At 38.8% G+C, this 12889-nt stretch overlaps 1 protein-coding gene across 7 annotated transcripts in view; it reads left to right on the forward strand.

Annotated features, from left to right (window-relative positions):
- CACNA1G (calcium voltage-gated channel subunit alpha1 G) overlaps positions 1–12889 on the forward strand; it is a 141689-nt gene that overhangs the window by 20130 nt on the left and 108670 nt on the right. For all 7 annotated transcript variants that reach the window (XM_075177930.1, XM_075177936.1, XM_075177933.1 and 4 more), the window contains exons 5-6: positions 46–337; positions 7574–7666. In XM_075177930.1, coding sequence (XP_075034031.1) covers positions 46–337; positions 7574–7666 — 385 coding nt within the window. The remainder of the gene's footprint in view (positions 1–45; positions 338–7573; positions 7667–12889) is intronic.

Below are 12889 nucleotides of genomic sequence, written 5' to 3' on the forward strand. Positions count from 1 at the left end.
TTTCTGTTATTTTAGTTCTGTGATCTCTTAACTCTTCCCTTACAGTCCAGTTTCCCTGGAAATGGAACGGTACTATCAGACTGAGAACGAGGACGAGAATCCTTTCATCTGCTCGCAGGCCAGAGAGAACGGAATGCGCTACTGCCGCAGTGTCCCCACGCGCAGGGAAGAGGGGCTGGAGTGTACACTGGATTATAATTTTTATAACAACACCAGCAATACTTCTTGTGTCAACTGGAATCAGTATTATACGAACTGTTCTGCCGGGGAACATAACCCGTTCAAAGGGGCTATCAATTTTGATAATATTGGCTATGCTTGGATAGCAATTTTTCAGGTAAGAATTTCAAATATATATATTTTTTTTTAGACGTATCCCAATATGTAATATTGAATTTGTTTTTTAAAATTAATATAAGGCATCACAATGTATGCTGACTTGCTTTCCTCACCGGTTGGTTGCTTCCTTCTGTCTGCCATATTTTGACGATGAATGGACACTTTCCCTCTAGATGGGTGAACTGAATCGTCCGATTCTAACTTTGCATGAATTTCAAAGATTGGGCGTCAGCAATCTGTGGATGTTCTTGGTGAATGTAACCATTAGTCGCTCAGAATACTGTACACTGAAGTGACCACTACATCCGCGACAAAGCTGCTGAAACAGTTCTGCTTCATCGCCTGCCCGATCTATCCTTTCTGTCTTTATTTGACACCCCACCTACAACCCACGCCTGCCGCAGAACACAACAGTTTTCTATACTTGTCATTAGCGCTAACGAGTACATAAATACACAGACATCTCAACGTGCGTTCACCCGGTGTATTTTTCCAAACATAAATCCTACCTCATAGCACAATTTATTGCTGTTGAGAAATAGTCATCGAATTTACAAATGCAGTGTGGAATGGCAAAGCAACAGCAGAATTAGGAGCTTTACAGCTCTGTGACTACTGCGAAACAGTTTTGCTAACTGCTGCGGTGGTAATAGTTTGTTTTCACGATTACCACCATTGCGACACCGAGGAGTACTACACTGAAATTCTGAATGTTGCAAAAAAACGCTTTTAATATAAGCAGACTTACCTCCAAACCGACACTGGAGATCTCCGATCGCAGCAGGATGGTGACTTGAAGTTATTGCAACTACTCGGGTGTCCGTCACTTTTAATTTAAAGCGGCAATGTCAGGACCCCACAGGTTAAGTGTTTAAACACTTAAGCCGACACTGCCGCTTTAAATTAAAAGTGATGCAGGTCGTGATGACTTCAAAATCTAGTGACAGACAACTGAGTAGTCGCAATAACTTCAAGTCACCATCCTGCTGCGATCGGAGATCTACACCATCTGTTTGGAGATAAGTCTGCTTATATTAAAATCGTTTTTTGACAGCATTCGGAATTTAAGTGTAGTACTCCTCAGTGTCAGAATTTTCCACACCACTACCTTTATAGTTAAATAAAACTGTACCTCTTGATATAAACAGGTGTATGTTTTACAACCCCCTGACCGGCTCATAAAAATTTTGCTATTAACTATATATGTCTGCATATACATTATGTAATCAACCAGCGTATATTTTAAAGCACACATTTCCTGTACTAATCACTAGTCAGTCTGTCCACCCCCTTTTAATTATAGTCATTTTTCATTGTGGAAAGTATGAAAAAGTAAAACTTTTATTATTATTATTATTTTTATATATCTACTTATTTATTTATAAGACACCACAAAAAATTCCTCAATGCTGTGGGGAAATAGAACATAATTAGCTTCAGCCAAAGTCGTGCTTTTGTTAATTATGGATTGGCTAACGCACATTGGCAGCTCAGATGCTAATACAACTTCTGAAACGTTATCATCTCCTTTAGCAAACCGTGACACAGAGCTTTCTTTACTTAGTCACACGTCCAGGATAGTGTGTCATGTCCTAGCAGTGGTGAAAGCATAATACATCTGAAATTACAATTAAGTACCAGTGACTATTGGCAGGAGAAGCACGACGAGACAGTAGTATTGTGGTATGATAGCCATCCTTAAATGGACTCTTGTTTCATGCTCAATGATGGTGAGAGGATCATTTACCACCAAGCGATTAGTCTAAATCTGTATTATGGGCAATAAAGCTCAAATGTCTTCAGACAACTCCACATCGCTAAGTACTTTGTGCCAAAAAAACAAGCAATGCTATTTATTGCATACTTGCCTACTCTCCTGGAATTTCCGGGAGGCTCCAAAATTTCGGGTAGGTCCCCCGTACTCCCCGGAAAGAGCAGGCCATTCTCACGCATCCGGCCCACTTCACTAGGAAGTGTCTCCCAAATTACTAGTGGTTTTACTGCGCAGACCTCTAAAATCTCTGGTTGCTTTATAATGGCAACCACCATCTAATCTCTGGTAGCTTTACTATACAGATCCCAGATGTATGGTGGTTTGATTAAATTAATCTCTTTTGGTGACAAAATCATACCCCAGATCCCTGATGGCCACCCAATTAAATAACTTCTTTACAGCACCATGCTGCCTCCCAGAGTGCTTTATAATAGTTTGGGCTGTGCTGACATGTCGTCATACCCAGTAGAAAGCTTCCTGCGCTATGATTGGTGGATAGTTCCGGCCAACCACAAATTAATGTGTGGGGATCTGTTTGTTGAATAACAAGCACCATCCACCAATTAGCTGGCTAGCAGGGTCTGACAGCATACCCTGTAACTTAGAGGGCGCACAGTTCATGGCCGCAGCTGGCAAACATGAGACAGGTAGAGGATACTCCCCAGCTGTTCCAGTTGGGGGACATCCTCTACTTGCCTCACGTTTGCCAGCTACGGCCATAAACCGTCCAGACGCAGACTGTCTGGCTCAAAGATGGACCAATCCATGGGGGCAGATGCCCCCTGCCCCTCGACCCAACCAGCCCCTTTACCTGGGGTTTTTAGTACAATTTGCAAATTTTTGGGCCCAATTTGAACGAATTAGAGCAAAACAAATGCTATGGGATTTGTACATGTCCATCTGTTCTGATATGCGCAAGGTATATCGATATTGATTAATAATATATCATATAAAGAAATACAATATAAATAGCAGTTGTCTATAGTCCCCTAAAACATAATAAAAATCATAAAAAATATTTAGACACATAATGCAGGATATAGTGGATCCTAAGCAGCAATGTGGAAATACACATGAAAGGCTTCCTCAGGAGGCATGCATTATGCATTTTATATGCATTAAGTTTAAAGCAATTATTTCGGAATCTTGATCTCAAGTATCACGCATCCCAGCAGCTGTTTAAGCAATATGCTGCTGGCTGCTCTGTCTATCCACCTAGTCATCAAACCCGTTTGGTAAATAGATACGTTTGTAGCAGAGAGTACATTATTATCATATATTTTATAAGTGCTTATCTGTACGTCAACTACATCTAAGCATTTAAACAACATTTTGAACATTTAAACTGAATACAGTAATACTGCAATTTAAGATAATGCACTAATGCCATCTAGTGTTACGTTTATTTTGTGGTTTAGACCTTTCGATCGTTTTCTTCAGTAAATACCTTGAAGCTTAGAAACGGCTTTCTACAAAGCAGCAAACGTTTTATATGTGTAAAGCCAAACCAACTCTTAATGATTCCCTTAGGCTGGGAAACAATATAATATGTGTTAATAGACCATCATAATCATCATCATTTATTTATATAGCACCACTAATTCTGCAGCGCTGTACAGAGAACTCAGTCACATCAGTCCCTGCCCCATTGGAGTTTACGGTCTAAATTTCCTAATACATACACAAACCTACCAGTATATTTTTGGAGTGTGGGAGGAAACCAGAGCACCCAGAGTAAACCCATGCAAGCATGGAGAGAACATACAAACTCCACACTGATAAGGCCATGGTCAGGAATTGAACTCATGACCCCAGTGCTGTAAGGCAGAAGTGCTAACCACTAAGCCACTCAAAAGCGTACAGAAAGTGTACAGATAGCTAACGGATAGCGTACAGACCTGACAGTAGTAAATGCTAAAGTTGCATTACCCTATTTGTAAACAATTTAATAATTAAATGAAGTGTCACATACACAAGAGAGAATAGTGTCTTGACAGTTATTAATAAATGTGAAACTCGGATTTTCAAAATAAAATGTAATTAAATGTAAATCCAAAATACAAATTCAGTGATATTAAATTTAAATTAAATGACATCAGTTTGCAAGCAGCCAATCAGAAGCGGCTAAATAGTGCTGCGGATAGTCATCATCATCATTGCTTATCCGTGCAAGAGATAAGTCTCCTGACAGCCGTGTCTGCATCTCTGTCCAGGTCTGCTTGAGTTGCTGCAAACAAGCTTACACTACATGGCCTACTCTTGTTTTCAGTCCCCTGTTCCACCTCTCCAGACATAAGATGATGTAAGTGCAAGAGGTACCTACTTTTGTTACAGTGTTCCAGGGTAGCGCATAGGTATGTGGGCCAGAATAGTGGCATCTTATGGGGTTCTAAGGTCTTATGGGAGGAGATGTGCGGATTTGGGACATTACGGGCTGAGTACAGAGTGGACACATGAGTGTATCTACTTTTGTGTCAACGTGGATGGTGTCTAAGATTGGCTGTCGTCCCTATTCCTTTAATGTGTTGCTTTTTGTAAGGAAGGCAGATTTTTAGGTGCGCTTCAGCCAATATAATAAAAGCACAAGTGACAATTCAGTAAATACAGTTATGATTTTCCCTGAATTCCAGAATAAATTTAACCTACGACTGAAATTCATTTGAGCAATAATTTAGGAGAAAAATAGAAAGTTTAAATTAATAAAAAGAGTGCTCCTAAAGATTTAACAGGTTGCACTTTCTATTAATGTTTCACTCTTTTCAACACACACATTTTGGGGTGTATCCTGAACTTCACAAAGTTGGCCACAGCTTGTGTCCACGGACCATGAAGTGAGTGTGCACGTTACAGTCTACTGGTAGGATAGGTGGGGCTATATCACACATAAATAAGCATTGCGGGTCCAAACTTTTTTTTCTGGTTTATAAATGACCCCGAACAGAGAGACTTTCTATAGCGAAACAGGTAGTTTTAGCCGGCAATCCTTCTTTTTGTATTGAATTTCAATGCAACCTTCCATAAGTATTTACACAACCTCTTTTTATGACATCATCATTTTCAATAGGATAGGTTAAATACGTCTTTACAACACGTATCTAACCTTCCCTATGAAAATCTGGCTCCTCTATAGGTGAACACTGGAGGTCATACGCTAAGCATATAATGGAGGCTCCCAAGAGCAAAAATACCTTTGGACCTGCCAGGCACCGTGATGTATGCAAGTGTGCCTCATTTCCTGCCAGTTCACATAGGTTTATGGAGCAAGATGTCCTCAATTACGGGGGAGTAACGAAATGATAGAGGGGACAGAGTGGAGGAGTTGAGCGGAGTAAAGACATTCCTAGCGAATGATGGAGTTAGCGCACCAGTCGCTTCAATCTGCTGTACAGAGTAGAAACGCTGTACAGTAGATTGAAGTAATCCGTTCCACAAAATTACACTGCACAAAGTTACTTTTGCACCAGCTTACAACTGGCGGAGCTTGGATGTCATCCTGTGCTTTCGATGGGACCAGTTTTGCGCCTTAATGTGGCATTCTAATTCCAATGTAATAAACATACACACTCATGACTAGCATAAGCCATTTGTGCGACTAAAGTGGGCATGATTTTAGGAGACAAAATTAAACATTTATTTGGGTGAAAGGGGTGGTAATTAAGAGTAGGAGTTTTTTACGATGTTTTAATATTTCAAATTTTAGGTTTAAACTTGTGCTGAGAGATGGGCTATGCAAATCAAGGCACAGATCTAATTTACCAAACAGCTGACAGTAGAGTGACCCATCCAGGCGCACCGGTGGTGCGAAACCAAGGAATTGTGCGTCAGGGTTTGGTTATAATTTTTGAAGTTTAAAAAAATAGAGTCCTGTCTCTATCGAATGAAAATATACAGTAACATGACCATTGTTCTGGTGAAAAGATCATTGCACTCTTGCCCATCATGTGAACATTACCCAGGAGGAAGTAAACACTGGAAGTAGTGACCCCTAATGTTAAAATTAATTTTCAGATTGTGAAGCGCTGTGTTTTGCAGCTCGTCAAATGGGTGACAGCAAGGCGCAAGAACTTGTAGCTCTCTGTTAGGAGCAACAGAAGAGTCTTTGTCAATATTTGAGGATCGTTAAAGGAAGACAAATCTGTACAACCCATTTGAGGATCATTGCTCTAAGTTCACCTTATTTATTATCTTACTTTTTTCAAATATTTTATGTTTTCTGCCCACATTTATTTATTTCCTATGTATCTGTAATTATGCTTCAGGTGTTATTTAAATGTATAAGGAAGCCTGTGCCAACAGGCATAAACAAAATCCATTTGTAATTATTAGCAGCATATTATAAATGTTATACATATGAGACATGCAGGAGGTTGTGGACCTAGGTCTGCAGGAATTAGGGTAAGATTCGACATGTGCATTGTAAGAGTGCCTTTGAATGCAGCAATTTTGGTTATAGTACAGGACCCTGGGTCTTTTGAGAATCTACAATGCCCATGATACTTGTCTTCTAGTGTGTGATTAACTGAAATATATTTGATTGATTTGTGTACCTAATGAAATACGTACCATTTTAAATACCACTGCAACAGAAAACTAGCTAGGACCACATCTAGTCATAGTTAGAATTAATGTAGACAGCACCTGGAAACATAAGATCTCAGACTACCCCTCAATCCAACACTATTTAAGTTTGGCACTGCAGATAGTCCCACTTTACCTAGGTAAGTAACACTCTTCCCCTGACAGCATGATTCAAGAAAAAAGTTTATAGTAAGAGGTGTTCATCTAGAAATAATTCACAACCAAACATTTTGAAGGCTATCTACCTCATAGGCATTCACCAAATTCCTGCAGCATGTATACATGTCCTGTGACTAAGGAAGAAGTATAGAATGTCTCGCAATATGTATTGAGATGTTGACCTTACTTGCCTATTTGTTGGAACTACCGGAGGTCTAAAGGGCAAGTGCAGGATGGCATGATGAAGAGATTCACATCATCACGGCACCACCCTGTTTACAAAAGGAATAGGCGGGGTGTAAGAGCTTGGCCTACTCTGCCAGGAATCCAGGAGGACTACCTGAAATTCAGGAGTCCTCCAGACGTTCCGGAGGAGTAGGCAAGTGATATATTGGAATATGTTCTGATGCGCTACACCAAAACGAAGCTAAGTAAATCATGTGTCTCACGAGACATATTTTGTTTTTGCTCTTATAAAAATAATTGGTCATGTTATGTTTCTGTTTTGTTATGTTGTTTTAGTCTTTTTGTTTTGTTTTGGGTTTTTTAAATGCTGAACTTAATTACAGCTTCCATTCTAAAGCACTCCAAGAGCAAATTGACTTACTTAAAACTTAGTAATGAAGAGTAATGGGATCTCGGTTCCCAAACTGATACACATATTCTTGTGGTTTTATTGTTGATGTCTTTGGTTGAGTGATGAGCTGTTTTTCTGTCTTTCAGGTGATAACTTTAGAAGGTTGGGTGGACATCATGTATTTTGTCATGGATGCTCACTCCTTTTACAACTTCATCTACTTTATTCTTCTAATTATCGTAAGTTTATCTTCCTTTACAGTTTATCTTAATTACTAGTTCTAGGAATTAGAAAAGAACACTATGTGTAGTAGAAAATGCTAAATTAATTACAATGATAAATGAGTCCTAAGAAAACCAAATGTGCTCTTACTCCTAATGTGACCGAGCCTAATGTACTCTTACTCCTAATGTGACTGAGCCTAATGTACTCTTACTCCAAATGTGACTGAGCCTAATGTACTCTTACTCCTAATGTGACTGAGTATAATGTACTCTTACTCCTAATGTGACCGAGCCTAATGTACTCTTACTCCTAATGTGACTGAGCCTAATGTACTCTTACTCCAAATGTGACTGAGCCTAATGTACTCTTACTCCTAATGTGACTGAGTATAATGTACTCTTACTCCTAATGTGACCGAGCCTAATGTACTCTTACTCCTACTGTGACTGAGCCTAATGTGCTCTTACTCCTAATGTGACCGAGCCTAATGTACTCTTACTCCTAATGTGACTGAGTATAATGTACTCTTACTCCTACTGTGACTGAGCCTAATGTGCTCTTACTCCTAATGTGACCGAGCCTAATGTACTCTTACTCCTAATGTGACTGAGTATAATGTACTCTTACTCCTAATGTGACCGAGCCTAATGTACTCTTACTCCTAATGGGACCAAGCCTAATGTACTCTTACTCCTAATGTGACTGAGTATAATGTACTTACTCCTAATGGGACCGAGCCTAATGTAATCTTGCTTAGCTAGAGGTAGCCCCTTTACGTCTTCATATGCATATCAACTTCCAAACCCAAATTTGCTTATTTTCATGGTTAATCACCATCATTTTGCGATGTTGCCTGCTCTCTGTTATGTAGATGCCAACTAATGTTTTCTCTTCAGTGACAAAGGCAGACGCTTACATTTTTCATATAATTTCCTTTAGTATAAAAGGGAGATAGAGTCACAGCACTAAGGACGGTTTCAAATTGAGAATCCTTATCCAAATTATTAGTGGCAATACAATTTGACAGAGTGAGAAATCCCTTTTTGCCTGGAGAAAGAACGACCACATCGACGTGAAACAGCTGTTGGCTGGGAATTATCTTGTCTGTCATCCGTACTGTTGAATTGTATTGTCATCTATTGCATTGTCGATTTGCATGTGTGGTGAGTGTTGTGACTCTTCCTCCTGTTATACTGGATTGTACACCTTTAAATACCACTTGCACTGGATTTGTGCATTACCTGCCCACATATGATGGTTTCCTTTCATCCTCTGTTGTCTCATTACCGAGATATCGCTGTGGGCAGCAGATATCCACTTCTATATTTACATTTTAGTTTACTGTGCAGTGACTCTACTAGCAATATATTTATTTCAATACCACATGTATTATGTTTCCTTATCGCTCATGGTGAAAATAAAAAAACACACAAGATTTCATTCATAGGGAGAGCAGTGTTTTTGACATTGGTTCGAATAAGAGTTTGTGTGACTAGGCAATGTCTGCAGCTAGTTAATGTTCAAAAAGCTAACTATCCGCTAGACATTGGGGTCATTTACATCCAATCAGCATTGCATGTATTTGTTTAGTGCCTTTGTGCCTGTTTTAAGCTTCAGTGCAAAGTTAGGTTTACGTCTCCTAGTGCATACAATGCCCGTTTGCGTGGATTGTTTTGCATACTCATTGATCTTGCGCCCTTCACTCCCTATGCACCAAATGCTTGTCCGAAAGTCCACCAAATCTACACCCTGTGTAGCTCAAAAGTTCATATCACCCATTGATAACAAGATTTATAAATGATTGTAGTTTTCGGTTCTGCTACATTCTGGTATAAAATAAGCAAATATTGAAGCTGCCTCTAATCTATCTGGATGGTATTTCAGATAATGTATGATTTGCAGCTGAATATGAAGTTAAAGTGCATATAATAGACTTTAAGAATGTGACATTATTGTCCATATGTACGAGCCAAATCAGTAATGAATGTTTACACATTAAGGGCCTGATTCATTAGTGATCTTATCTTGTGCAAAAGTTAAGAGACTTATTTTTAAGAAGAAACGGGGAGATAAGAGTGAAGTTATTATTATTATTATTATTATTATTATTATTATTATTATTATTATCGTTTATTTGTAGGGCGCCACAAGGTTTCCGCAGCGTAGTACAAACAGTAGACTATACAGTAGACTATACAGGGTAGAACAGTACAGAACAATAAACACACAGTACCAGTACTTCAGAAACTTTCTTAAGTTAAGATGGATTTTCATCTTAACTTAAGAAAGTCTTTACTTACGCAATGGATTTTGCTTCTTATCTCCTTTTTTTGAGCATGCACAGCGTGGATTTGCTTAAGATAAGCAAAAAATGGCAGATAAGATCACTAATGAATCAGGCCCTAGGTCACTATCAATAGGATAATATGAATTCAAGCAAAAACATTTGTGGTTGTCACCTTTATGTATCTCTCATGCACAGGCCAAAGCTAATTTCCCCCCTTTTGCACTGTGCTGGCTGCTACACTTTTGTGACTACATTGTTATGCATATGGAATGCTCCAATCTGACCATCATCCAAATCAGCCCTGTGACTTGGCTGCAACTTCTGTCCTCTTGTCTTGTAAAACCCAGTTCTGTAATGCAAAGCCTGAGAGCAGCATGACATCACAACATAGAAAAAAAGTGTTTTATACTTTGTTGATGCATTGTTTTACAGGTTTTGTTTACCTAATACCTCTAAAAGAAAGCATGCATTGTTATTTAATCCATTGTACAGATACAAAAGATCATTTACTTACTGCAATCTATGCAGGTGTGCAATGCATCACTATTTGCCAAAATTATTATTTATTATTGTTTGTTTGTATAGCACTGATCATAGTACGCAGCGCTGTACAGAGAATATGTAATCATTCACACCATTGCAGCTTACAGTAATTCCTTAACACACACACACACAGGGTACTTTTTTGTCAGAAGCCACTTTGCCGACTTTCTTCAGTCAGCATCTGGGAGCTGCCTAGGGTGGGCGTTTCAGGGGCGGGACTATGCAATCACATCATTTTGGCCCCACCCCATGACATAAATACGCACGCACGTCATTTTAAAGCGGGGGGAGTGTCCAAATGATTTTTGGATCTAATTCTACCCACTTCACTAGGAAGTGGGCAGATGCGGGAGGCTGCCATACTCTCCCGGGAGACCTACCCGGAATCTGGGAGTCTCCCGGACACTCCGGGAGAGTTGGCAAGTATGACATTGAGACTGTATTTATTACACGTGTCACTTATTTGTGTTTGAAGGTTCTTATTAACCCTATTAAATATATAGAATTGCATCAAGCATTTTTGGGGTCAGAAAAATGCTCCATGGCCTAAATGTGTCTTCTTAACTCCTGGAATATAATTGCATTAATCACATTATATTTACATGTGGGTGTATAACTAGATGCAGGTTCTGCCCACAATACAATGGCAATTCACCTTCTATGTGTGCATTTACATGAACAGGGCAGCGTTTCATCACAGAATAGAATTTGCACTGCATTCCTGCACTTTTGCACTTTTGTAAATGATCCTTAAAAATTATTCTTACTATAATTTTATCAATTAGTGGTAACAGGCCACAGATTGCTTAAAGTAATAATTGTTAATGACCACTACGCTTAAAGTATCCTATGAAAATCTTGTGACAACCACAAATATTTATGTAAAAGTTCCAATACATGCTTGATGTTGTACCTTCATTTTCTATGTATTTGGGTGAAACATAATGGCTTATCATACACTCAATTTGTCCTCCATTATGGTTACAGACAAGAAGTGTGATATATATGATAAAATATTACAGCTTTATCTTAAATATCAGTTCTGATAAACTCCTGAAACTTTTGAACGTTACTAGAGCTTCAATATTATGTTATTTGACCATTACTGAACACTACGGGTCTGATTCATTAAGGAACTTAAATTAAGAAGTTTCTTATTTCAGTCTACTGGAGAAAACCATGTTACAATGCAAGGGGTGAAAATTAGTTTTCTGTTTTGTACATAAGTTAAATACTGACTGTTTTTTCATGTAGCACACAAATATCAACTTTAAATTTCAGTGTACAAATAAGCTATCAAGTATTTGTGTGTTACATGAAAAAACAGTCAGTATTTAAGTTATTTACAAAACAGAAAACTATTTTTAACCCCTTGCATTGTAACATGGTTTTGTCCAGGAGACTTAAATAAAAAACTTCTTAATTTACGTTCCTTAATGAATCAGGCCCTACCTGTGTTCAAAGTTTAACATAAATATGCATAGTTGTGATGTTTTTATGCTCTTAATTATCACATAACTTCCAAATGAACCATTTCACTCAATACAAAATTTTCTGCTCCAATTTTTTTCCCACTTTTTGTGCTATTATTTTTCTTTGGGCCAAAATCAGTTAATTTAACCATACTTACCAACATTTGATTTCTCCCCAGAGGGGAAGTCGAGTGGTAAGTGTGGGGGGGGACATGGTGCCACCATTGTGTCACAGCAGTAGCCCCACCCCTGTTGATTTATTGTTCCTCAAGGACGAAGCTTAATTACACAAATTGCTTCATTAAGCCCTGTCTCCGCCCAGGATTCGGTAGAGTGTCTGCTCTTCCGTGAGTCCAGGAGGCCTCCCCGAAATTTGAAGTATGAATTTAACACCGTTTACTGCAATTGAAAAACCTGTGGGGAAAAACGGGAGTAGACAACTGTGTGCTGGGGGAAATGGATTGTGTTGGAAGGTATGCAAATATGACAAAAAAAAGACCAGTAGATTGAACAAACATTCAGACAATGTCACCATATGTTATTCATCAGTTCCTACTTCCTACCTCAGGGTTCTTTTGAAGAAACATAATTCCTCTTCTCTAACATTTTCATCTCAATCTCTTCATAGTTGTCCATGCTCTAACACTGCCTCCCAATAATGAGCATACACTCTTTATGACCTAAACACGGATGTAAGTAGGGTTCACACTGGACATAGTTCTCCTCGTACATAGAATCTTCTTTAATATAGAGTAACATTGAGCTATTCTCACTTAACATCTCTCGTGTTGGACTCCAGAGGTGTCTTTACCCCGTCTTAGTCTAGTGTTGTCAGTCGGATAGTCTCTGCTCATTATGAGAGGGTGAGATAAAATGTAGAGAGAGAAGAAGAAATGGGTGATAATATCATAGTTATATTGAAATTGCTGTGGATA

The sequence above is a fragment of the Mixophyes fleayi genome, chromosome 6, assembly GCF_038048845.1.
Source record: "Mixophyes fleayi isolate aMixFle1 chromosome 6, aMixFle1.hap1, whole genome shotgun sequence".
In the NCBI taxonomy this organism is placed as follows: Eukaryota; Metazoa; Chordata; class Amphibia; order Anura; family Limnodynastidae; genus Mixophyes; species Mixophyes fleayi.